Source organism: Macrobrachium rosenbergii, chromosome 9 (genome assembly GCF_040412425.1).
Source record: "Macrobrachium rosenbergii isolate ZJJX-2024 chromosome 9, ASM4041242v1, whole genome shotgun sequence".
NCBI classification, from domain to species: domain Eukaryota; kingdom Metazoa; phylum Arthropoda; class Malacostraca; order Decapoda; family Palaemonidae; genus Macrobrachium; species Macrobrachium rosenbergii.
Window position 1 is genome coordinate 32171040 of NC_089749.1, and position 26996 is coordinate 32198035.

A 26996-nucleotide genomic window follows, 5' to 3' on the forward strand; every position below is an offset into this window, starting at 1 on the left:
CGCTGTAGTGCAAGGAAATACTAACAATAATAACACAAATAACCAGAACCAAAATAGTGTTAATCATTCTAATACTACTAACAATAATAATAATAGTAACAATACTAATAATACTAATAATACTGGCACATTACAATTTTTTTAATATGAACCAGGCGGTGGCCGTCATAACAACCGCCACACGCTTCTGTGGACAGGTGGATGATTCCAATCCTGACAAAAGCAGACTCAAGCTTCTATACTGTAAATCATTACAGCAGATGCAGACAGTCGTATAATTTCAGGGGAATAACAGATGAAAGAGCTAAGATAAATGAAGCCTTGTTGCTCGTCAGCTCAGAACATGGAGACGCACACAAAACTTTGAATTCCACAAGTTTTAGCAAACTTAATAACTATGTAGAATTTAAAGAAATTTGTTTATCACTCTGGGAACCAGTAAATCAGACTGACGGTTTATATAACCTAACTAGATTTCTTAACCCACAATATAAACAATTGCTAATTTTATGCAAAGCGTGGAGAATGCAATAGAGAAAATAAGCGAAGATTTAGAGAAGACAGGTATTACTATAGGAGACAAGGATCAGTTTGGGGCTAGTGCCCAGAAATTAGTTGAGCTACGGCATGTATTAAATTACGTGTCATTTGGAACCATATATAATATTCTTGGAGAAGAGGAAAAGAAAGCTTTCAGAAAAATAAAACTTGATCCCAGAAAAACAAGCCTTCAAACATTGAAGACAATGAGAGAAGAAATCCAAAGGAAAGAGATAAATCTATCCAAGGAATTTGTGGGAACAACAGAAGCACAAAATGAAAGGAAAGTCAGAAATAATAATCCTAATTTTAAACTGAATAATAAATTCTATGATAATTCCAGACAAGCAGGAAATAGACCAAATACCTTCCAAGGGAAATATGCCCAAAATACTAAAAGAAAATGGAATCCAGATAAAAGGGGAAGAAACAATCTAGCAAAGAGTGGACCACACAAACCTTATAGATATGGTCACAACTCAAACACAAACACTTCAAATGAGTGTAGAAAACCTAGAATCTGCACGGTTTGTAAGAAAATAGGACATTTAACAAAGAATTGCTGGTTTAAAACACAAGAAGGAAATAAAGAAATAGTTGAATTAAGTAGTAATCGCTCAACATCAAATAAGTCTTCAATCAATGACAATTTATCCTACACAGAATACCACAAGAAAGTCCTTCAAGAAGATAAATTAAGAGAAGAATTAGTAAATAGGAGAAGTGAAGGTTCATCCGCACTATCCATATTGCAGAGTAAAGAAGTTGTATTTTCCATGGATGAAGAAGAAATAATCAGAAAGGATTTACCTATCATTAAAATTCCAATACAGAATAAATTATGTACTGTCCTTATGGATTCAGGTAGTACTGTAAGCATAATAGATAAACACACATTAACAAGTTACTTAGGCGTTAAAGAAACGCTAATTCAGGGTCAAAACAAGATAATAAAAGGAGTAGCGGGTAAACAGATAAAAAGTTTAGGCAATGTGAACTTAGAAATAGACCTTTCGTCACATAAAACTGTTGAAAGTTTTATAGTTCTAGAAGACAGGTTCTTTCCCGCACAGGTGTTGTTCTCATATAAATTAATGAAGAAATGTGGAATTATACTGAATTGCCGAGAAGGAAGAATTAACCTTACACAAGATAATAAAGAGCGTATGCTTTACGCTGAAGAAGAAAAAGTTTCACCCAAATCTGATCAATTTGTCTGAGACGACTTCAACAAGCGACAAAGACATACAGAAAATAACTACCTATCATCAAGAGAACAATCAAATTAAAATGAATGGTAACGGAAAGGAGGAATTTCCACAATTACAGACTAGAAAGTTAAGATGTGCACATCCAGAAATTATACCCTCCAACAAAAGAAGTGACCCAGAAATAAATAAAGGTGATCTCCAGTGTTCTGAATATGACAAGGAACAAGACATTTATGAGGATAATTATGCAGAGATAAATACAGAACATTATAGCAATGTAGCAATCAGCTATGATAATGAAGGGAAATTAGTAAATGAGGTACTGTTGTTAAACAAAATAAATAAAGTAGATATAAAAAGATATAATAGCAGTAACTGAAGAAACTAGTATAGATGCAGAACATTGTTACTTTGCAGAAACAAAAGATGAGGAAGTATGTTGTGTAAGCACTGCTGATGATAATAAAGTACAATTAATACTAAACAGACAGGTAATTTTGCATCCAAAGTGTTTAACAAAAATACATCTAAGGGGGAAAAGAAGAGATAGGAGTTAAAGATGTTCTTTTACTAAATGAAGAGTTACCAGAATTTGTCAGAATGGATAATTCTTTAGTCCACATGAAGGGTGATACTTGTGAAGTTTATGTCCAGAACTACTCAGATAACAAACTAACACTTTATGCAGGCATTATCTTTTGTAAAGGAATACCTATTAACAATCCATTACTAACATTAGAAGAAGAAGCATTTTTCTCTGTAACTGGTCAAACATCTGAATTAAGCAAAGAAGTGAATAAAACAGATTTTCCAGAAAACAAAGATAGATTAATTCAAGTATTAGAAAAATACAGAGATGTAATAGCAATAGAAGGAGATAAATTAGGTAGAACAAATGTACTAAGGCATAAAATTGTATTAGATGATGGAACAAAACCATTCTTTATTCCTAATTACAGATTACCAATAAGCCAAAGACCCATAGTTGATAATTTGATAGAAGAAATGAAGAAAGGTGGGGTAGTCATTCCTTCTAAATCTCCATATAATTCTCCATTACTACTTGTTCCAAAGAAAGATGGAAATTGGAGACTTGTGATAGACTATAGAAAGTTAAATTCCAACACCATCCCTGATAGAATGCCAATGCCAGTGATTCAAGATATGTTAGCGCAGTTAGGAGGTGCAAGGATATTTTCATCTTTAGATTTTACTTAGTGGATACTGGCAAGTACCTTTAGACGAAGAGTCGAAACCATTCACAGCCTTCAGCACACACAAGGAACACTTGCAATTTGAAGTCATGCCATTTGGACTCACTGGCTCCTTTAACGTTTGTTAGATTAATGCTTCAAATATTAGGGATATAGAAAATGTTGCAGTTTACTTAGATGATGTTATCATTTTTAGCAAAGATTTAGAAAGTCACCTCAAAACATTAGAAATAGTCTTGGAAAGATTAAGAAGGGCAGGATTAAAAATCAAATTAAAGAAATGTCAATTCTTAATGAAATCCTTGGAATACTTAGGACATGTAATTAGTGAAGATGGTTCTGAATGCAAGCAGGCAAGATAAAAGCAATAGTTGAATATCCAGCTCCTACCAATTTGAAAGCATTGAGAAGATTCCTAGGAACGGTAGGCTACTATAGACCTTTCATTAAAGGCTTTGCTACAATAGCCAAACCATTAACAGAATTAACAAAGAAAGATGTCAAATATGAATGGAATAAAGAACAAGAGACAGCTTTCCAAACACTAAAGAGTAAAATGACCAGGAATCCTGTACTAGTCTACCCAGATTTCTCAAGGACTTTTACTTAGCCTGTGATGCATCAAGTACCGGCTAGGGGCTGTATTATTACAAAAGGACAAAACAAGAATGAGAGCAGTATATTATGCCAGTAGAGTTTTGAATGCTGCAGAGAAAAAAATTATAGCACAATAGAAAGAGAATGTTTAGCATTATACTGGGGTCTAAGGAAATTTAGACACATAATTTTAGGACATAAAGTCAATGTACTTACTGATCACAAACCAATTTGTGATTTGTTTAAGAAGAGAACTTTTACAAATAACATGAAGTTCAATAGATGGTTCATTAGTGTGTTAGAATTTGCACCAGAATTCAGATATATCCCAGGAAAATTTAATACACTAGCAGATGCATTATCCAGAGCCCAAGAAGAAACAGAGAAATGTATTACCACTAATACTTTTTGTTTTAGCTGTCAAGTGGTAGATTTAGATTTGGAAAGAGTACAAATACAACAAGGAATGGATACAGAAATCAGGCCCATAATAGGACAACTAATGACAGATGAATCTTTTAAAACCTGATTTTGTTTTAATCAATGGATTATTGTATAAAAGACCAACAGAGAAGAATGGTTATTCTCGACTATACATCCTAAAAACACTAATCAGAGAAGTTTTAGAACTAACACTCATACAAGTTAGCAGGACATCCAGGAATCAAAAAGACAACTAGAATCCTAACCAGAAACTATTTTTGGCCCCATTGTAGTGAGGATGCCAAGAACTTTGTACAAAATTGTGTAGTTTGTAATCGACATAAAGGTAACGAAATCCAAAAAGCTCCACTTGAAAAATACCCATCAGAGTTGAATCCATTTCAGGTCGTATCTATGGACTTTTAGGTCCATTTCCTACAACTGTTAGGGGAATAAACAAATATTAGTCTTTTAGACTATCTAACAAGATATGTAGCGATTGTACCAGTAAGAAATAGAGATGCAATCACAGTAGCAGAAGCTCTTAAATCTAGAATTATTATGAGACATTCATGTCCCCAAGTTCTTCTTTCTGATAACGCAGCAGAATTTACTAGTGAACTTTTAAGAAAATTATGTGAATTTTATGAGATAAATAAATGTCAAATCACAGCATATAAACCAAGTTCAAATGGAGCAGTAGAAAGAACGAATCGTAAGATAAAGGATATCCTGAAAACTTTAGTTAAACCTAATACAGAAGACTGGGATTTAGCTTTTGAAGACGTACAATTTACTATAAACAATACTGTAAATGAGACAGTAGGAGAATCACCACACTACTTGTTATACGGATACGAGAAGAGACTACCAAATACGTTACTAGATGATGCAACACCACCCCGACATACTTATAACTACGATGACTATATTGCCTGGAAAACTAGACGTACATATGAAACGATCAAACAGACGAGGACTAGACTTAAGGAAGCTCAGAGTGTCCAAGCAAAGTACTATGACAAAAATACAGCTAAACCAAAAATTGTAGTAGGTGCTCAGGTATATGTTCAGAATCATGTTCCAGAAGGTCCTAATGTAAAAGTATCCCAAAGTTCCAATGGTCCTTACAGGGTATTAGAAGTGTTGAAGTTAAATAAGCTAAAGATCATAAGTGAGAGGATCTAAAGGAAAGAATTGTTCATACCAATCATGTAAAGGTAATAAAAACAGACTCTTGGTCCAATAAGAGAATAGTTGAATTATTGAAAGAAGTTGAACAGGAACCAATAAATAACAAATACAATTTAAGAAAAAGATAAATTTATGTAAAGTGTTGAACTATTAGATATAAACAATGTGTAGGCATTAAAATACCTCATGTATACAGAATATCTGATAAGGCTTATTCTTACAGATACAAACATGCGGTTCTTCTTGGTTATCATAACACTGCTTTATGTGTCATCTGAGGTGGTGATCCGGAAGGGTGCACTACTAGAGAAAAAGGGATCTGTGAAATTAATAAAGGACTTGGGCATAGTGAGTATTGACATTACATCAGTGCTTATCAATGAAATGACATTGAAAGATGTCCAAAGGGAATTGAAATCATTAATTAGGAAAAGTGAAAATAACAGTGTTTTACCATTGTTGGAAAAACTAGATAATGACATAGGAAGTGTGTTAAATACAAGATCCAAACGATCCCTCTTACCTTTTATAGGAACAGCACTTAATCAATTATTTGGAGTCGCGACAGACTCTAATGTAGAAAAAGAAAGTGCCCGTATAGACAAACTGGAGAAATGGGCAGCAACAAGAGGCATTGTGTTAAATAAGATTATAAGCTCTCAAAACTTAAACAGTAATGAATTGAAAAAATAAAGGAATTTATTAATCAAGTGAACACAAACATTACCAAAGAGATTAAGATAATAACAGATGAACAACATTTAAGTACATTTATGAACAATGTTAGGATTGTATTGCAAGACCATAAAGATCTATTAAATGCCATTTTGTTAGCCTATAAAGGAATATTAAGTCCAACATTAATAAACCCAAGAGAATTAGAGGGCATAATTAGTGATTTTTTGGTAGAAGGACATTATACCCTATGGTAAAGGATATAATGGTCTATTATAATTTGATAACCACCAAGGTAGTTAAGAATAAGATCCTTCTAATTTACCTTTAATCAAAAAGAGGCAGATGTACTGATGTCCATACATCCTTTTCCCATGTTGATAAAGGAAAACGTAATTATCTCAAATGTCAACAACATCAATTTTGCATTAGAAGAACATGGACTAATGATGTCATTTATTACTGATGCTCAATTAAGAGATTGTATACTTTTGAAAGATAAAGAGTATATTTGCAACCTTGACAACCTGTATGAAACTACTAATGCCTATCCTTGTGTTCAAGAAATAATTGAAAACAAGAATCAAGAGACAGTACTGTGTACACAATTATCCAAACATGATTTTGTTTCCATTATAGTAGAACAGTCAGTTTTTGTGTTTTCACTAAGTTCAGTAACAGCAACTATTAATTGCCATAATATAAGTACTGAAATTAATTTCAATAATGTCCATGCTTTTGATAAGACTTGCAAGTTAGTTATTCCTAATAAATTATATTATGAACCTCATGTCTTCACAGAAATCACAATCCATAAAAAATAAGCCCTACATGAACTACTCTAGTGAAGTTAAAGAATTTAAACTGTCTCAGTTAGAGTTAAAACAAATAAATGAGTTGGCTTTAGTAGATGAATTTTTCTATTACAAAGAAAATGTTTCACCAATTCTGTCTCTGTTCAATTTGGTCATAATCATTATTGTAATAATAGTGTTTGCAATTTTGGTCAAACGTGTGGTAATTTCAAATGTTGAGCAGATTATAACAGAAATAAAGAGGACCAATGAAGAGTAAAATGATCTTATACAAATAATTTGCTGCTGAATTCTTTATGTATTATTGTTTGCATTGTGTGTTAAAACAATTAACCATTTTTACAGTATAACAATTCATTATGTATATATATATATATGTATGTATATGTATCTCTTTTGATTCATGATATAATATATGTGAATTTTCTACCATATATTCTTAATTGATTTTTTTTGCATTAGTGCATTGACACAGTTTGTGCAATTTAAATATTTTTTGAGAATTGACTTGATGGGCAATCATATAAATGCTTTATTTTATTTGTGATTTTGCAATCATCCATTGAAATGTATTTTTTTTGTCACACTGAGGGCAGTGTGATAAGCGTGTTTTAGTGATGTTGTGGTGTAGAATAGATAGGGAAATTAAATAGAAAAGAGAGAGAGATAGAAAGAGAAAAAGTTAAGAGAGAGAAGGAGAGAGAAATAAGAGTAAAGAGAGAGGCAAAGAACACAGTGATAACGGCCAAATGCTGTTGTGTCGTGTTATCAATACGAGATGTTTACATTGCAGTATATCGTGTTTAAGCCATAAAACAGTCGTAAAATGGGAAATAATGGCCTCAGTTGATTGAAGCCAAGCAAAACATGAGTCAGCACAGTCTAAATGCTTACAACAGCTGATTCTATAGCCTCGCCTTCTCCGGAAGGTGTTTTCATGGAAGTTCCAGGAATTTGGGGGTTGACCCAAGTGATATACTTCTTCAACCTCCAATCAATTATGTGTGGGAGGGTCTTTCCCACACCCTCCCTAAGATCACCTCCTATCAAGTCCTCTAAGGAGAGATTTGAATCACACCCACTACAGTCCTTCCAATCAGCTACTTGAAGGGGAGGCCTTGCTGATTAATCCTTCCAATAAGGCTAGAAGGAGGTGGAGATTTACAGATAGCAAGTTTCCTGAGGGTTCAACGAATAGTGAGAGACCGACGAGGAGAGGAGAGTCAGAACTGTGTCCTTCAAGGAGAGTACTTCTCCCAATCGCCTCCGTGTTCCCTATATAGACTGATTCAAGAGTGAAAGTTGACTATCATTGTAACTTTTTAATTTTGTACTGATCTTTATAATATTAAGTACTAATTAAAGTGAAGAAATTACCGATCTCGCTCTATACGCCTTTCTGAGAGATATCAATATTTAAAAGGAATAAATATACAAAGATAGCACATCATATGATAATTCCAATCTGAAGGACAGAAGAAAGAAACCAAGGTAAGAAGAGAAAGACTAAAATCTATGCAAACATATAATTAGGACGAAAAAGAAAGAATAAATAAAAACATTACACTATATTCACATATTAATATCGTAATATACAAACATCAACATAATGAATATGCATTTTTTCCATGGATCTTTTAAAATGTTATGCTTTAATTCACTGTATCCAATAATATTGTATGTATTATATCACTTTTGTATTATAAATTGCGATCATAGCGATCAATGTTTTGGTTTGGAAACTGATTACGCAGTAACTTTACTTTGCCGTGTTTAACTCAGTTTAGAGCGCTTTTCTTCCTTCTAGTTAGTGTAAATTAATCTCTAAATATTTTATTTATATGGGACAAGGTTATTTTTCGTCATACGAAGTGCTTATAAGTTGAAATATAACTTAAATACATCTTGCTGTGAAATTAATTTAGCCATTTTTTCGTTAATGGATGACGTTGGCTGTTTGGGGGCATGTTTGTTTTGTGTGAAAAAAAAAAAAAAAAAAAAAAAAAAAAAAAAAAAAAAAAAAAATCAAGATTCCATTCGCTATTTGCATTTGATTTCATCATAATACAAGCTTTACGTATTTATCGTTTATTGGCATAAAAATAGCAGTAATATGTGTTCCTTCATGGCCAGTAGTTTTGATTAAAATACTTCCTCTCCAATTTTAATTACCGTTAAGTTTCATCCATGTTGCCGATGCATGATGATTTATAGTCATTAGCAGCTTGAACATTGTTTTCTCAGCTTCAGCTACAACTTGCAGCTTTATTTTAGCAGTATCTTTCCTTGCCCATCTTTTATACCCACCGAATAAGGGTATAATGTAAAAATATATCAGTCCTATTCTACTGAACTTCATTTGTACTAAAACTATGGTAACTGTTTATTACTGTGCTATGGTTGAAATACAAGCAAAACGGCTATCGTTATCCGATTCGGTTATAAGCAAAACAACAGTTTCTCAGTTGGTTGTTTATGGCTGTACGCATTTACGCAAGAGTATAACGTTACTAACAATACTTTTATCATTCTCTTTTACCTTCTTAACTTGAGGATGGGATCAATAGATGGAGGAAAAGAAGGTGGTCTATTGAAATTTGGTCTCTCTCGCTGCCTGACTGTATGCTGCTGCCTTCGCGAAATTTAAAAATATTTTCTAAATATTGTCGAACAGGTATTAATTGCTTACCAATCGAATTATCCTAAGGTGAATTAAAGTATCATAACTTGAGCATTACCTGGTACTTGAGTATTTTAATAGTTTTATCACAAAAAGTCCATTTAGTCATAAAAATGACATGAAAATACAGTAATTAGTGAATATTTCTAAATCCGCAATTGGGCAAATTTTCAGCGAATAATGCTTATATACATTCCATAGAGAAATCCACGAATAGGTGAGTCCAGGAATCTTGAGATTTTGAATACAGGGACTTTACTGTACCTGAGTATTTTAGTAGTTTTATCACAAAAAATGCATTCAGTCATGAAAATGACTTGAAAATACAATAATTAGTAAATATTTCTCTATGATAAATACCGCGAATAGGCAAATATTCTGCAAATAATGTGTGTATATATTCCACAGAAAAATCAGTGAATAGGTGAAGCCATGAATCCGGAACCGTGAATAGGTGAAGTGTGAATCCGGAACTGCGAATAGGTGGGGTCCACTGTACCTTTACTTCATCATGTTCAACATGGAAAACAATGAAGAGTAAAGATTATATATTAGCCATACAGTAAAACCCCCGTATTAGTGGCCTCACGATTCACGGACTCACCTATTCGTGGATTTCTCAGTGTAACATATATACACATTATTTACTGAAAATCCGCCCATTCACGGTGTTTCACTGAGAAATATTCACTAATTACTGTATTTTCGTCTCATTTTCACGACTAAATGCACTTTTTGTGATAAAAATATCAAAATACTCAGGTAGTGCTCAAGTTACAATATTGCACCTTACAATAATTCAATTTTGCAATGGGGTAAGCAATTAATACTGATACAACAATATTTATAAAATATTTCTAAACTTAGCGCAGGCACAACCAGCAGCGTACAGGCAGCAATAGAGACCAAATTACATTAGACCAGCTTCTTTTCCTCCAACTCTTTATCCCATATTCTAGTTAAAAAAGTAACAGAGAATGATAACAGTACTGTTAGTAACGTTATACACTTGCGTAAATGAGTACAGCCCTAAACAATCAACCGAGAAACTGTTGTTTTGTTTCATCATCGAATCGGATAACAACAGCCCTTTTGCTTGTATTTCAACCATCGTACGGTAATACACAATTACCATAGGTTATAGTACAAATGACGGTTATTAGAATAGGACTGATATATTTTTACATCATACCCTTATTCGGTATAGATAAAAGATCGGCAAGGATATACACTACTAAATTTAAGCTGCAAGTTGTAGCTGAAGCTGAGAAAACAATGTTCAAGCTGCAAATGACTAAATTTTCATGCACTGGCAACATGGATGAAACTCGATTGTAATTAAAATTAGAGAGAAAGTATTTTAATCAAAACTACTGGGCATGAAAGAACATATTACAGTACTACTATTTTTACACCGATAAATGATAAATATGTAAAGCTTGTATGATGATGAAATCAAGTGAAAATAGCAAACGGAATCTTGATTTTTTTTTACACAAAACAAACACCCCAACAGGCAACATCATCTCATCTCATCTCTTAACGAAAAAAATACAGTAGCTATATTAATTTCACAACAAGGCGTATCTAAGTTATATTTTGACTTAAAAACACTTCGTACAGTATAACGAAAAATAACCTTGCCCCCATAAATAAAGTATCTAGAGATTCATTTACGGTAACTAGAAGCAAGAAAAGAGCTCTGAACTGAGTTACACACGGCAAAATAAACACCGTGTAAACTATTTCCAAACAAAAACATTGATTGCTATGATCACAATTTATAATACAAAAGCAATATAAGAATATATACGATATTATTGGATACAGTGAATTAAGGTGTAACATTTTAAATGATCCATGGAAAAGATGCATATTCGTTATGTTGATGTTTGTATAAGACGATATGTGAATACAGAATACAGTATAATGTAGGCTACGCTACTGTATATTTATACAATATACCATAGTGTAAGCTAATTCTTGTTTGTTATTCAATTTCTCTTTGTACTGAATCATCATAAGTCACTCTGCATGAACCTCCAATATTAGTAATTACTATACCATGTATGTATAGAGTATACTTTATAGTGTAGGCTAGGCTACCATATATGTATACAAGGTACTGAATACCCTAATGTAGGCTAAGCTATATTTGAGATATGTTTTTCCAACAAGTGGTGGGTTTTTTTGAAACCTAAATGCATCGTAAGTAGGATAATTCCTGTATGAGCATTGTTAGTTTTTTTGTGTTTGAACTATCAAAATAGGCAGTTCTAGGTGTTTTTAGAAGGGTTCTAAGCATTCATGGGTTCTAGCTATTCGCGTGGGGGGGGGGGGTACGCATTCCCAGCGAATACGGGGCGTTTCCTGTATTTTCTATGGATGTGGGTTTTTCATGTTATCAAAATCTGAATGGTTGGGAATAAGATGTCATTTGAAGTCATTAGAATCTCAAATGGTTAAAATCAATGTCTGCTGACAAGTGAAATTAGATTCTATGGAAAATAAAAAGCCACAATTTACCTGCATCTTGCTGTGACTGTTGTGGAGTAGTGGGAGGTTTTCCAACAGGGTATGCAGCCTGTTGCACTCTCCTTATACTCCGAATAAACCCTGTCCGGCTGTTTTTCTGAAAATAATGTAGTCATTAGCCAATATACAGTACATACAGTTCATGTCACCTGGTTTGGTATCTTTAAGTCTTGTAATTCTACTGGTACAGTAATTTAGTAAAAAGGATATCTTGTATCAAAGCTGCAGGTCTGGTGCCTTTCCTTCGACACGCCCCATGAATATATAGTGTAAGAATGATTCAGTAACTGCTGGATATTACATAAATGTGTGTAGAGTTATAAAATGCTGGAAAACTATAACTACAATCCAAGAAAACTATTTCATTTTGTATCCAGTAGGTTAACAAGTACAGTATTTACCTATGAACTATCTCTGTGTCTCTTTCTCTCTTGAAAATGGTTCATACATCATCACTCTGTGATTCTAACATAAAATTTTTGTACAGTATATACTAAGACATTAATGAAGAAAAACCAGAATCCTGGTGTGGCCGGATCTTTTTTAGGATTACAGGCAGTCCCCGGTTAACGGCGGGCTTGGTTAATGGCGATCCGGTTTTATGGGGTTTGTCTAGCGACGAAAATCGACAATTTTCGGTGCCAAAAATTGCTGATTTCCGCTTATCAGCATGGATAATTGGGTATTGGCGCCAATAAATACCTAACAGAGGCGCCAATATCCGAAAATTGGCACTTTTCAACGCCGATAAACCCGAAAATCGGCGAAAAAGCGCCGGAAATCGCTGATTTTCAGTTAGCCATGATTTTCGGTTATCATCACACCCCCAGAAAGGAACCCCCCCGATAACCGAGGACTGCCTGTACTTCAAGATTTCCCTACAGGTAGAGAGTTGCTGTTGATGGGATCTTTAGTAAACAAAGATCTATTCTTTCTGGAGTTCCATGGGTTATTGTTCTTGGTCCACTGTTATTTTTAGTGTATAAAAGTGATGTGGTTGTTGGCCTGGAAAACAAGATTGTTCAGCATGCCTATGATGCAACACTTGTGGGTGTAGTAGTCTCTACTTATGAGAAATGAAGCTGCTCTCAGCCTCAATCGAGACATGGACCAGATCAGTGAATGGTGTAGTCGGTGGGGTATGAGGCTCAACTCAAGTGAAACAAAAACACCATCGATTAGCAGATCTCGTTCTACCCGATTCTCCCCTACAGGTGGATAGGACTCAGTTGAATGAGTCTGAAGCTTTAACTATTCAAGGTGTAATTTTTGGATCAAAACTTACTTTTGAGAAACATCTGAAAGATTCAGCAAATGCTGTATAGCAGTTAGGTATTGTTTATAAGGCATCATATATTCATAACATTGATGAAATCATTGCAACATGTTTTATTTCATTTGTCCTTCCTTTAATGAATGTTTGCTTCTGCCAGAGATTTATCTCTTTTAGATTAAGTGGTTCATGGTGGTAGGTTTCTGTTTCCTAATATTAGCAATTGTTGTTTGTCAATTTTTCATAAGTTTTATGCAGTAAATGTGCCTTGCTGTTAGAGTTATCAGTTCCAAACAGCCTCCCTAGGGATGTCGTGCAATTGGAACTTCAGAAGTTCAAGCAAAGATGCAATGCATTGCTACCCTAATATAATTCTCCTGGTATTTTAATAATTTACTTACATTTTTATTTATTTATTTTTGTTAATTTATCCGTTTTTCAAATAACTGATCTCTTCTTTCTCTATTTCCCATTAACTTCTGTTACATCTTTCAAGTCAGTGGCCCCTATGGACTTGTTCCATATGAATTGGGTCCATCTTCTAAATAATAACAACAAAAAATTAACATATAATAAACATAATAATGTTTATATGACAAAAAACATTTTGATAAAAATTTACTGTATTTGCCAGCTTATTAGCTGCAAAAGTGCATTAGTCGTACCATATACAAGCATATTTTGAAGAAAGAAAAAACAAATTTGAAGCAAAAAACATTTTTATTGGCAGTGAACCCAAAATAAACCTTCAGCTGCCATATTACCATGTTCTATGGTATAGGCTATGAAATTTATGTTGTCACAATGCCTTTGTTCCTGCTGTGCCATTTTCTATGTTATTAAATTCTGAAGCAAGTCTATGATTAAAATGTCCAAGAAATAAATTGACTTCGGGTTAATGTTGTTTACATCTCTTCACTCTGCGCACTTTGGTAGATGCAGGAATTGCCACCATGGCATTGCACCATAGCTACCATCTTCTGTTTCTTATCTGATAATTTCTAAATTGTTTTACTATTGAATAAAATATGAAAAAAATTTACATAATTAATTAAATATTTTAACCATAACACAATGTAAACAACTTTGGGGCCCCCAATGGTTAGCTTAGATGAGACTCCTCAAACATATGAAGTAGCCATAATGGATGCAAATGGTAGAAACACAACCAATTCCGGACATGAATAAAAACATGTTCATATTATTTCTTGAATGGCATTAGATGCAGGGTGATTTCTTGATTCTTTTTAAAAGGAAAAACCTGTCATAAGCCACCAAATACATTGATTACCTCATTCATGTTGCCTTTTTCCTTACAGCATCCTAGTTACTTCAACTGCACATACTAAAACCCTCAGATGATAATACACAACATTCCTCATTCCACTGTGCAATAAAAACACAAAATGAAAAAAGGGCAGATAAGCAAACAACTCAGCACACTACAATGGATGGGTTTTTGAAAAAATGTTTGCATGTAGCCTGACAGCAATTATGAAGGAGGACAAACATGGGCAGTGAAATATGAAAATGAACTTGGTCAGAAGAAAATCCTTGGCACATCCAGAAGAGTTGGACATGAAAGAAAATCTTGTACTTGATCAAGAAAACATCCCTAGTATGAGTCTAAGAAGCAGACCTGAGTGTGTTATAGTTTAAAGAGAACAATGAGTTACATTTTGAGATCATTCCTTTTCCATTTGAAGCAAGGTTAATTTGGAGACCAAGGAAATGGATGAAAATAAATGGCAAAAATCTGAAGGACCAACCAGTTGCTGCAAAGAGCCCACAGTAACATTTACAGTGCACCACATATGGCACACTGTAAACAGTAACCCTACTTGTTGGAAAAGGTGGCTTGACAAGTATTATGAGGACGCCTGAGAGGAGGTTGTCTTTTCTTGAGCTCAACAGAACAGTGACTAAACCAGTAGAGAGAGAGAGAGAGAGAGAGAGAGAGAGAGAGAGAGAGAGAGAGAGAGAGAGAGAGAGAGAGAGAGAGAGAGAGAGAGAGAGAGAGAGAGAGAGAATATACTCTGCAATCTTCTTCACCTGACCTAGCTGTTTTTGCTCATAACATTAGGGAGGGTGCTGTTGCATATACTGTGTCACTTTCCATTACCAGGTTTAAAACTACTCAGCATACAAGTACTATGAGTTTTATTTTGACTACAACTAAAATGTGAAAGTTTCCCTAGTGGAATTGTGGAGTCTTCTGGTCTCCAAATGTTTAAATGAAATGCAAATTCATTCTTGCTTTCTGTCTGACATCTCCTAAATTCAGGTACATCCACTTTACTTTCCATTCTCAATTTAGTCTCTCTCTGCAGGCTGATTTCCCTTTGAAGCCATCTGGGTTTATAGTCTGTTAACTCTATCCATAGCAGTTTTCTGCTGAAGATTTATAGAAAAGGAAGAAGAAGCAAGAAGAGAAGAAGCAGGAAGCTGAATGACTAATCAGCAAAAGCATGGATAGGAAAATATTATAACCACTATCAGGTAATTTCATCAGACCACTGCATGGTATTAAGAAAAGTCACTAAACAAAAAAAAGTGTTATCATACAAATAATGCATTCACAAAGGATTACTGGTCATCTTATGATGGTACATACATGGAAATGAAATTAGGCACATTTTATTTCATATCAATTAAGGCAAAAAATAGGAAACTATCTTTTGCAAGAGAGATTAACGAAAAAAAAAAATTGGGGGGAAAAAAAATCCTGATGAACTGATACTACAGTATACAGTTATCTGGATATTAGAAAAAAAAAGGTACATTTCATATCTACAGTATGTTTGTGCAGCCTACGAGTGGTATCTACAGATAAGGTACAACAGTTTCTTAGCACTGTAATATATAAAAAAAAAAAATGAAAAATAACCTTGGGCAAAAGTTAAATGGTAATTGTTTTGCCTTATTTTGAAAGGTGATTTATGTTGTAAATAATAATAATAATAATAATAATAATAATAATAATAATAATAATAATAATAATAATAATAATCCTCTGCTGAATCACACCTCAAAATTCCGTGGGGTGAAATACACTATTTACCTTTCTCACATATGCAATATCTCAACATTCAAAGGCTACAAAGACAAAATCCTAAAACCAGCAGCCCAAAAGATGGAGAGCGCCTCCATTCCTTCAAGGATATGAGATACTAAACACTGTAGTTAAACTCATTTGTGGCACAGGCCTGACACATTCGTTTATGATTTCAACTAATTTCTAGTAGCCTAACATAGGTAAGGCTGTTATAAAGAAAAAACCTACCTGCATTGAATTACAAAAATCAGTAGCGTGCCGAAAAGAGGGTATATCTAGCTCACCTGTGTTAAATTACAAAAATCAATGATGTACGGGCAAAGAGGGAATGTCTTGCTCATATCCACTGTGCGTGCACCCTGTGAAGTAAAAGGAGTTGTATGATTATTAGGGCTCACCTGAATGATTTGTTCTTGAACTGAAAATTGGAGCAAGGTCAAGATGCAGTGGGATAGCTAGATTGGAAGGGACCAAAGGGACGAGATGAAAAGTGATGTTCTTTTGTACATCTGTATAAACATCATAAAATTTGTCTTGTACATGTTCACAATCCTTTATCCGAAATTCTTAAAACCGAAAACATTTTGTGGAGAGTAGAGCATTGATTCTTAAGGCTGGTGGTTTGGCGTGTTAACAGCTGACCTGTGTCACTTGGGTGTGTTGTGCTACTCAAATTATTTTTCTTATGAAATCCCAATTTTGACCTTTGAAAATCCCAAGGTTAAAAAAAAAATCCCAAGATAATAAAATAATTGTACATCTGCCAAGCCTTAGAGTCCTAAATAATCTCTCTCTCTTTTTCTCTCTCCCTCTCTCAGAAAAAGATAGTGCTAATTTGATGGAATGGAATATTGTATTTTGGCCAAAGGCCAAGCACTGGGACCTATGAGATCATTCAGCACTGAAAGAAAAACTGAGAATAAAAAGGTTTTAAAGGTGTAACAGGAGGAAAACCTCACAGTCGCACTATGAAATGATTGCTAAGAAAGGGTGAAAAATAAGATGGAAGAAAGAGCATATGAAATGGATGTACAGTATAAGGAATGAAAGGGGTTGCAGCTAGAGGCTGAAGGGATGCTGCAAAGAACCCTAAGTAATGCCTACAGTGCACTGACGGCACTAACCCCCTATGGGGACTGCTAATCTGAGTCTCTTTAACCAATGAATATTAGCACATATGCACACACTGTTCGTGTATGTGTGTGTGGTCATATAATGCTTTAAAAATGCATAGTAGAGGTACTGTATCTTTGGAGGACAAAAAACACATAAACTTTGTTGTTGTCAGTCACGTGACTATAAAGGGTGTGACCAGCAGGTAAACAGAAATGGATTAACATTCCTCGAGAGAGTAAAGAGATGAACTCTCTTCTCTCTCTCTCAGGAAAAGATACTGCTAATTTGAGTTCATAATGTTTTAAAAAATGTGTAGTACAGGTAAGACACCTTTGGAAGACAAAAAACAACATATAAATTTTGTTGTTGTCAGTCGTGTGGACTATAAAGGGTGTGACCAGCAAGTAAACAGATATGGATTAACATTCCACGAGAGATTAGAGAGATGAATTTTTTTTTGAAGATATGTCAATGAAGCATTAGTAAACATCTTCTGAAGCAAAAAAAAAATTTCTTTTGTTGCTGAAGAATCACTGAACTAACAATTTTGACTCAAAGTGATGAGAAATTCATTCTATTCTTCATATAATCAGTAAAATACATACAATGTTAAAAACTCTGTACTGTATTCAAAACACACGCACCTGCATCACATATATCACCAGTCTAACGTAAGCAAAACCTGATTGGCTGGCTGGTGCCATGGAGAGCTGTTAGCCAATGACAGCCCTCTACTATTTATGTCAATCCCAAATTGTGTGTACATGCTAAGTTTGAACGTTGCCCTGATTTGACTGCTGATGGCAATAATTACTCAATAACTTATTTTTCTTATGTATATTTTTGCGCTTTACGGAATGTTTTTGTTGAAAATAAAATGTGTTAGCAAACATAGGGTCTTAATTGTCCCACTACTTTATTACTGATGACCGTAATTACCTCACATTCATTTACTAGTATATATAAATATAAATAATAATCTATAATGAATAAATAAACTATAACGAAAAACACGAAAGGAAAAAATAATAAAAGATAAAAAAATACATGCTTTTGCTGCAATTATGACGTTTGATTAAGTTTCTGACCTCGGTTCCAAAACCTGAAAAATTCCAAAAAATGAAATACATTTGGCCCCAAGGACTTTGGATAAAGGATTGTGTGTACCTGTACAAGTAAATTGTAAGTATTCAAAATAATAAAATTTTATATGAATCAGTTTTATGAGTTATAAAAAATAATCAATCTTACTAGTACAGTATAACTATACAGTAATTCTAAATTACATAAAGTACTATCAGCACCTCACTAACAATCTTTACTTACTGTAGCCCACTCTGACTCAATGATGCACTGGACACACATATCATAAACATGCCAATCACCATGATTATCTCCTGCCCACTGCCAAACAGCTCCCTGGCCAGCAGGAGAACTTTGTGGATAAAAATTCCTCCTTACAGCTACTACTTCCCCTGGAAAATGTATTACTGTACTACTGAAGTAAAATACATGAGTAAAGGAAAAAATAGGGCACTGATGTTGGTTCAGGACATCAGAGGGGAAAAAAACACATGAATCTTTATATAACAAGAGGTTAAGAATTTGCTAGAGGTCAACATCCTACATACAAATAAATATGAAAAAAATATATAGAAAAATCAATTATTTTTGTGGAAAAAAAATTAACACAATGACATCAGTTTACATGAAAATACCAGTATGGTACAGATTCCTCTAAACACATGATTTGAAATAAATAAATTAAGAGAAACACAAAGCTTTAGAAAATACAAAAAATTTTAAAAATAAAACTTTAATCAAAACTGGCCAAAAGTTTACAGAAAAAATGCCAACTGACACAAGCCATACAAAGGCATAGTGTTACATAACTTCCTTCCTCATCACCTAGCATTCAAAGCAAAGATTTGTATGCTTCTCTTTTACCTAATTTGACAAGAGCTGGAAACCATTAGAAAATATACTATATATAATGTATTGTTAGAATAAGACTTTTGCATAATGCCAGCAGTGCTTCATCACTACAGCTCTTTTACTTTTACTTCTTACTGATTCTAAAGTTCACATATACAGTACATGCTATATATTACTATAATTTCTTAAATTTAAAAGCCTACATCAACTCGACTTTGTTAAGCATGTGAATTGTAGCCTTGTGTTTTGGTGTATTTCGTTTTGCTAATTGGATGTCTACTGCTTACTTGTTAACTGATCATCATTACAATGTAATTTTTGATAGCGCAGTCACTTGTTTTGTCCTCAAGAAGTTACCTTCCATGGGCCTGTCAGAGCTCCATGGTGACCACACTAATATCAAAGAATTCCCTTTCAGTTGGTCTTTTGGCCAGGTAATGTGTCGCAATGATAAACATTATAATACAAGATGGAGTATATAATGGACTCAAATATAAGAGGGCACTTTCCCTTATCTTCAGCAAAGCTGTAACCCAGTTTTCCATTGTCAAAACCTGCTAGAAGAAGAAGTGATTACTGCACACGCGCAGTCCGCCATACTGTCGACAAACTGACCAGCAAAATGAACAAGAAGTCATTACTTTCTGTGGTTGCTTTGGACCAGCTTCATTAGTCAGTGCTCCATATTTCACAATGGAATCACCTCAAGAAGCAAGGTGAGTGCCTAGTTTTAAGTCCCAGTTAAAGTTGTAGTCTTAAACTTTTGGAATTATTACACTGTGTGTGAAAGCCAAAGACCTAGTTTTTCTTGCCAACGCATGGATAGCGCTTAGTCATAATTGCTTATTGTTTAAAATTTGTCATTTCAATTGGATGTTGCAGCTGAAAGAAATGTTCCACAATTTAATATTATCAAAAATCTTTTCAGATTATACGATGTCTACAATAACCTTGGCAGTAGCCTAAAATCAGATTGAGAATAATTTAGACTGGATAAATAGGGGATGTTGTCTGTAGCCTACAGCCTAGGATCACATATCCTTAAGCGCGAACTAAATAATCTAGATTAGGTAGTAACCTAAATTAGGGTAACTTTTAAGAAATATGCCATGGCATACAGAATTTAGGCCAAAAGTCAAGCACTGGGACCTATGAGGTCATTCAGTGCTGAAAGGGAAATTGACAGTAAGACATTTTTGAAAGGTGTAAAAGGAGGAAAACCTCGCAGTTGCACTATGAAATAATTGTTAGGAGAGGGTGGAGAGCAAGATGGAAGAAAGGTAATATGAATGGAGGTACAGTACAAGGAATGAAAGGGGTTGCAGCTACTAACTTAGGCCAAGGACCCTTGGATAATAAAATCTGGGAAAAATTAAACGGTAGCCTAGCTACAAGGCTACAGATTAATAATATTTTTCTTTTTATACAGCCTGTACACTTATGCATGATCTAAATAATCCAGATTAGGCAGTAGTTAGCCTAAACCAGGTAGTCTAGGACTAGATGAAACATTTATCCTTGCTAGAATGGTAGCATAGCATTAAGGCTACATACTAAAGAAAATTTGTTTCATGTAACCCATACCTTCAAGTGTGAATTAAATAACTTGGATTAGCCTAGATTAGAGTAAGTAATTAATCTGGGCTATATGAAATGGTAGCCTACCTATAAGGTTGCATATTAATGAATTTCTGTTTTAGGCAAGGCAATAACGTACACTAGGTAGGTTAAGTGAGAAAATTTTTAAGAAATATCATACTATTAGCTTAACTAGTATCTTAGACAATGTAGCCTGGGATTAGATAAAACAATATCCTGGGCTAGACAAAATAGTAGCCTAACTACAAGGCTACATATTAATTAGTTTCTGTCTTATATAGCCTATACAATTAAGGGTGATCTAAATAATCTTGAATGGGGAATACCTTATACTAGATTAAGTGAGAACATTTTAAGAAATATCCTATTATTGGCCTAACTGGTAGTTTAGAACAAATAGCCTAGGATTAGCTATAGACAGTAACTTAGGCTAAATTAAATGTAACCTAATTTTTTTTTTAATGGCTCGGTAGCCTATTTGTAAGGCTACATATTTACATATTAGTGGACTCTTATGTAGCCTGTATTCTTAAAAGATGATATAAACCTAGACCAGGCAGTGGCCTAACTAGATTAAACAGAAATCCCTTTATGGAATATCCTATTATTAGCCCCACTAGTAGTTTAGATTAAATAAGGCAGTGGCCAAATATCACATACAAGCGTAATCTCGGCCAGATAAAACAGTAAACTGAATTATGGGGGTTCTTTCCTATGTAGTTTATATCCTTAAGAAATCCTGTGTTCTTAGCCTAACACAGATTATGCTAGAAACATTAACCTAAGCCATATAAAACAGTAGCCTGGGTTAGATAAATTATTTAAAGCGGTTAGCCTGAATGGCATGACATTCAAAAAAATTAATTTCACATAGTACATATAACAATTTAGCAAATAAAATATTACAGCTACACACTTATATTCAACTTGGCCTGTACCTGTATTATCGAATATACTATCTATATAAGGATTACATACAATTAGTACTAAGTAGTTTCTATTAAAAACATGATTTATATCACTACAGGGCCACCACTATGCAGGACCCTCAGCTCAAGTGTTCTGCAGCAAATTGCTTGGTTCGTTTTTTGCCAGTGTGTACAACCCATGCTACCTGCCATGAGCATAGTCCTTGCAAAAAACAAGGAAAATTTGGCTGGACACCAGATATGTGCAAAATTTGTAGTAGGCTCCTGGCAGCAAGTTTTAAGGACGAAACAGCTCATTTTAAGGTGTCTCAATGCATCCTAGGGTTCAACAGGGGTGAGGAGGGGGGAGCTTATATCTTTCTGGTAGAACTCCAGCAGCAGATATTTGACCATTTTTCAGAACAAGATCTATGTTTGGGAAGTAGAGGAATCTTTTATATGGGGGGTGACATCTCTACTAATGAACATGAAGTGGACATTACCAATGAAATGGCCCTCCTGAACCCAGAAGGATCAAACACAAATTTCGGCTATCCATGGGAGAAACCTTCCAGTAGGAATTCTATCCTCCATGCAGCTATCAGATGCTGAAAAGGATCTTTCCCCCAAAAAGGGATACTACAATCCACCTAACCCCGACTGTAATGACAACATTTTTGGAAGGGTATAATAACTCACCCAGGACTTCTGCCCCTTGGTTAACAGGCGTTATAGTTCAGTGGTTGAAGCTCAGTCAGACTGTGCAAGCTCCCCCAAAAAGGGATACACATTTGCGACATTTGATCAATTCCGTAAGGAGATTCTCAGTAACATCAAAGATGTCCTTGCCACAGAACGGCAATGTATAAAGGACATGATACACGATTCTGAAAAGGAAATTTAGTCAGTCCTGTACACCCTAAAGTGCAAAAATACTCCATTCAGTAACCGAAAAGTGAGAGTGGATACAAATTCTGACCAAACAAGGTCTAATGCCGGAATTCCGACTGAGAACAACAAAATGGCCAGTTCAGACTACAACACTTCAGATCAAAATATAACAGGAGTTCCAATACTTACTCCTGATGATACTGATAATCCTTGGCGAGATCCCTCAATGTGCATTTTCTCTCTCAATGGTAAGTATCTAATTAATGAGAGAAAAACTATGATTGAAGTTGTACATGTAGAATTTACAGACAGGGGAGCATTCCCTAATACAGAATGGCATCTGGTACCACCTTCACCAGACATGGAGAAACCGCTAAAAGAAACAGTTCTCCTACCCGTGCCTACAGCATTAAAAGCTATAGAAGACACCCTCTACCAGTTCAATGGAAAATGGATCTCTACTTCCATTTTGAACAAGACCTAATTTGCTTACCAAGTAGCCCCAGCCTTCTGTCCCTTCACTTTCAAAAAAAATTTATAATGTGAAGGCAGATTTTCAGAATTTGGTAGTGACTACAAAATGAGAGACAATGGCAGAATTAGAGCCATTTGCCACAGTCATCCTGGTTTTGAAAAGTTACACCAAGGAATGGGCAACGCTTCAATCCCTTATGCAAGGATAAAGTTCCACTTAGATACAATATAACTAATTAGCAGTTTGGGACCCCTATGAGAAGAATCTCAGAGGGGACAGCCTTGGCAGAATTTCATGTTAGGATCCACCTCCTTAGTATAAGAACCTCTACCATCTTGCTGGAAGTTGCCACTATAAGGCTTCCAGAAGATTCCAGAACAATTTTTGCTGTTGTGGCCAAAAGTCTTATGAGAACCCTATGGGAAGCACTCTATGACTTTCTAGAATGGTGCCTAAAAGAGCTAATGGAAACAATGGAGGGCTCCAGCAAGTCACTTCCCAATGTGACTTCATTATTACACTCTGACCCCTCCTGTAAGGACCTGTTTGCGCAGTGTATGCTCTTCTGGGGGAAGGGGAATTCAAGAAACAAAAAACGAAAACTTCCCTCTACCCAACCCAAAAAAGGCCCACTATGATAAAAAATCATATAAGCCTTCAGTCATCCCCAACAGTTTTCCTCAAAAACAGGTAGGTGGTCAGAAGGGACAACTCTCTATAAGGGACAACAACAACAGCAAGGGCACCCTTTTCACAGGATCCAAAGACCCTCTTATAGGGGAAAAGGAAAAGCAACACCTGGAATGCCTATCAAGGGCAAAGGCAGAAGAATTGTATGGTCGGGGGTCAGCTTCAACGACACCACAGGCAATGGAAGTCTTCCACTTGGGGACACAGCATTATTTTCAACAGGCTGGGGTGGAAATGGTCTCATCCCCGCCTCCTTTAAAGGGGTTCCTCCTAAAACCAGACCCCTCTCTGGAAGATTACATGCAGAAGGCACCTGTTAAAGGGAGCCATAGAGAAACGAGTATATTCGCCACCATGCACGTTTCTTCAGTGTCCCTAAAAAGGATTCCTCTGAACGAAGAGTGATCCTCGATCTATCGACATTGAACAAGCACAAAGTTTGTCACAAGTTTTGGATGACTACAGTTGCCCAAGAATGTTCAATCACTCCAAAAGGGACCTGGACAGCTTCTATACATCTGAAAGATGCATACTGGCATGTCCCTATCGTCGTTCCCTTCTGCCCCTTCCTAGGGTTCTGGATGGGGAAAGATATGTACAGGTTCAAGGTCATGCCTTTTGGTCAAAACATGTCCCCAAGAATTTTTACAAAATTAGCAACAGTAGTAGTTTGAGAACTCAGACAAGAAAGAATACAATTAATAGCCTACCTAGACGATTGCTTAATCTGGGGGCCCCACATGAAAAGAGTGCTTTGAAAAACCTAACAGCAGTGGTCAACAGACTACAGTCAAAAGGTTTTCTAATAAATTGGAAAAAATCCTGCCTCATGCCCAGCAGACGTTTTCAGAGGCTGGGACTGTGTTGGGATTCTCTTCACGGCCTGTTGTCTCTCCCCATCAGTACTCAAAAAGAATGCGGAAAGACCTCAAAACGTTCCTTGCACAGCCCAGAGTTTCCAGAAGGCAATTATAATGTATGATGGGCCTGCTGCAGTTTGCATCTGTAATAGATCCAATATTCAGATTACAACTAAAAAATGTGAACAAACTCTGGCTATCGCATGCAAGAAAAAACATGCAAGATTGACCCCATCAAAAGAATAAAAAAGTTTGAGAGATACTTCGGCCTTGGACACTGAAGAATTTCCGGCAAAACAGGTCACCCTGACTCCTCCATCTATATGAGTGACAATACACACAGATGCCTAGCTGGCAGGTTAGGGGGGACATTGGGAGGATTGTCAGGTGGCAGGGAGGTAGTTAGCTACTCTGAGGAATTGTCATATTTTCATGGAGCTGGTGGCTGTCTTTTGTCTCTCAAAAATGTCCTGCATCAAGAGGGCGGAATCACGTTCACCTCCTCTCAATATGATAATGATGGCCATCCTTTGGATGGCACAAGCAAGGAAGTGGCACTTGTCTGCAATTCACCTCACAGGGTCACTCAACGTAATAGCAGACTCTCTATCAAGGAAAACAACAGCCTCAACAGAGTGGATGTTGGATAACCACTTTTTTCAAACAATAGCCAACATGCTTCCACAACTGGAAGTGGACCAGTTCGCCATATACGAGAATCACAAATTCCCAAATGGAGGACGATATATCGTTTTCCTCCATTGTCCCAGATTTCGAAGTTTTGAGCAATCTTCTAACCTTAAAAGGAACAGCTTACTTAATAGCCCAAATTGGCCAAACAGGCATTGGTTCCTATTGCTTCAACAACGGGCAAAGAGATCAATTCCACTACCGTCCGCTGTTCTATCCGAGACAGTAGGAGGGAAAGTCGACTATGCACCCTCCTTTATGAGCCGAGACCTTCATGTGTCGATTTTTTAAATATTGTCTAACATGAAAATTACTCACCCAACATTGCTAGGTACCTAGTGCAAAAACTATGGACATCATCCGTCCAACAATACCAGTCTGTAAGGAAGATATGCTTAGATTATACCCATACTGAGAGCCCAGTTGAGATTTCTATGGAAACACTTTTAAATTTTCTTATACTGTATACCTTTTTGAAGACAAACGTTGTGGTTACAACAACCATAGCATACAAGGCAGCATTAATGGAACCTTGCTGTATGGATTTGGGATTGACTCTGGTATAGAAATTGTCACTTCCCTTCTCCAGTCTTTTGCACTACAAAGACCCACTCCCGAAAGGCTTCCAATTATTTGGTCCTTGACTAAGGTGCTTATACTTCTGTCAACCCCTCAATTCAACATCGAATACAACCACAACTTACATGATACAAAAGGCGATCTTCTTGATTGCTCTAGCATCCGGAGCTCTTATTAGTGAACTGGGCTCTCTTAGACAGGGATGATACATCACGCAAACAGCTGACCATCAGTTATTATTGTCCCCTGGCCCTTTATTCTTGGCCAAGAATGAGAATCCTTTCAGAAGGGAACTTCCTTTTGATACAAAAACTCAATTTAGCAGACAAGACATTATGCCCAGTTCAAGCACTTAAGGTTTAGCTAGAGGTCACAGCAAACATCCAGAGGGTCCGATTTTCCTACACCCTAGCACAAACAAACCACTTTCTCTACAAGGGCTGAGAATGATTTTAGTCCCTCAATAAAAAGGCAAATCCACACTCCTTTCCTATGTCAAATGATATTAGGAAAGCAAGTACATCGTTGGCCTTCTTCAGAAATGTCTCTTTCGAAGAAGTCTCTGAATGTACAGGGTGATCATCAGAGACAGTATTCTTAAAACATTATTGTCACAAGCTCAAACAAATTCTATTACACAGTGTATCAGTAGGGGGTATGGTCTGTCCTGATTGCATAGGTGTTACAGTGGAAAACCAGAGGTCTTCCTAACAGGTGGGTATGCTATCGCTGAGGGAAGGTGTGACAATACTGCAACTAGACCCAACATGCTTAGGTAAGTCACTGTAGAACTTCACCCTAAAACATAAGTTCACATTTAGTTTATTGTTCGTTACCAAAACCTGAGGGGTATTTGGAATAAAGAATGGGGCTTGAAACCTGTGTCTTGACCTGGGACCATACATGTTTTTTCTTTGGGTTAGTTGGGATTTAAATTTGAGAGCTTAAGCCATTTCGTCACCTGTCAATTTCTTTTTAGCCATTTCGTCACCTGTCAATTCCTTTTTAAAGATTCCTGCGGACAAAACAAGCGACTGCACT

The 26996-nt window shown here is 35.6% G+C and overlaps 1 protein-coding gene across 2 annotated transcripts in view; it reads right to left on the minus strand.

Moving 5' to 3' along the window:
- The window catches only part of dx (deltex), a 319771-nt gene that overhangs the window by 232431 nt on the left and 60344 nt on the right, over positions 1-26996 (minus strand). For both annotated transcript variants that reach the window (XM_067108869.1, XM_067108870.1), the window contains exons 4-6: positions 18655-18803; positions 16497-16571; positions 11876-11981 (exon numbers count right to left, since the gene is read on the minus strand). In XM_067108869.1, the coding sequence (XP_066964970.1) occupies positions 11876-11981; positions 16497-16571; positions 18655-18803 (330 nt within the window). The remainder of the gene's footprint in view (positions 1-11875; positions 11982-16496; positions 16572-18654; positions 18804-26996) is intronic.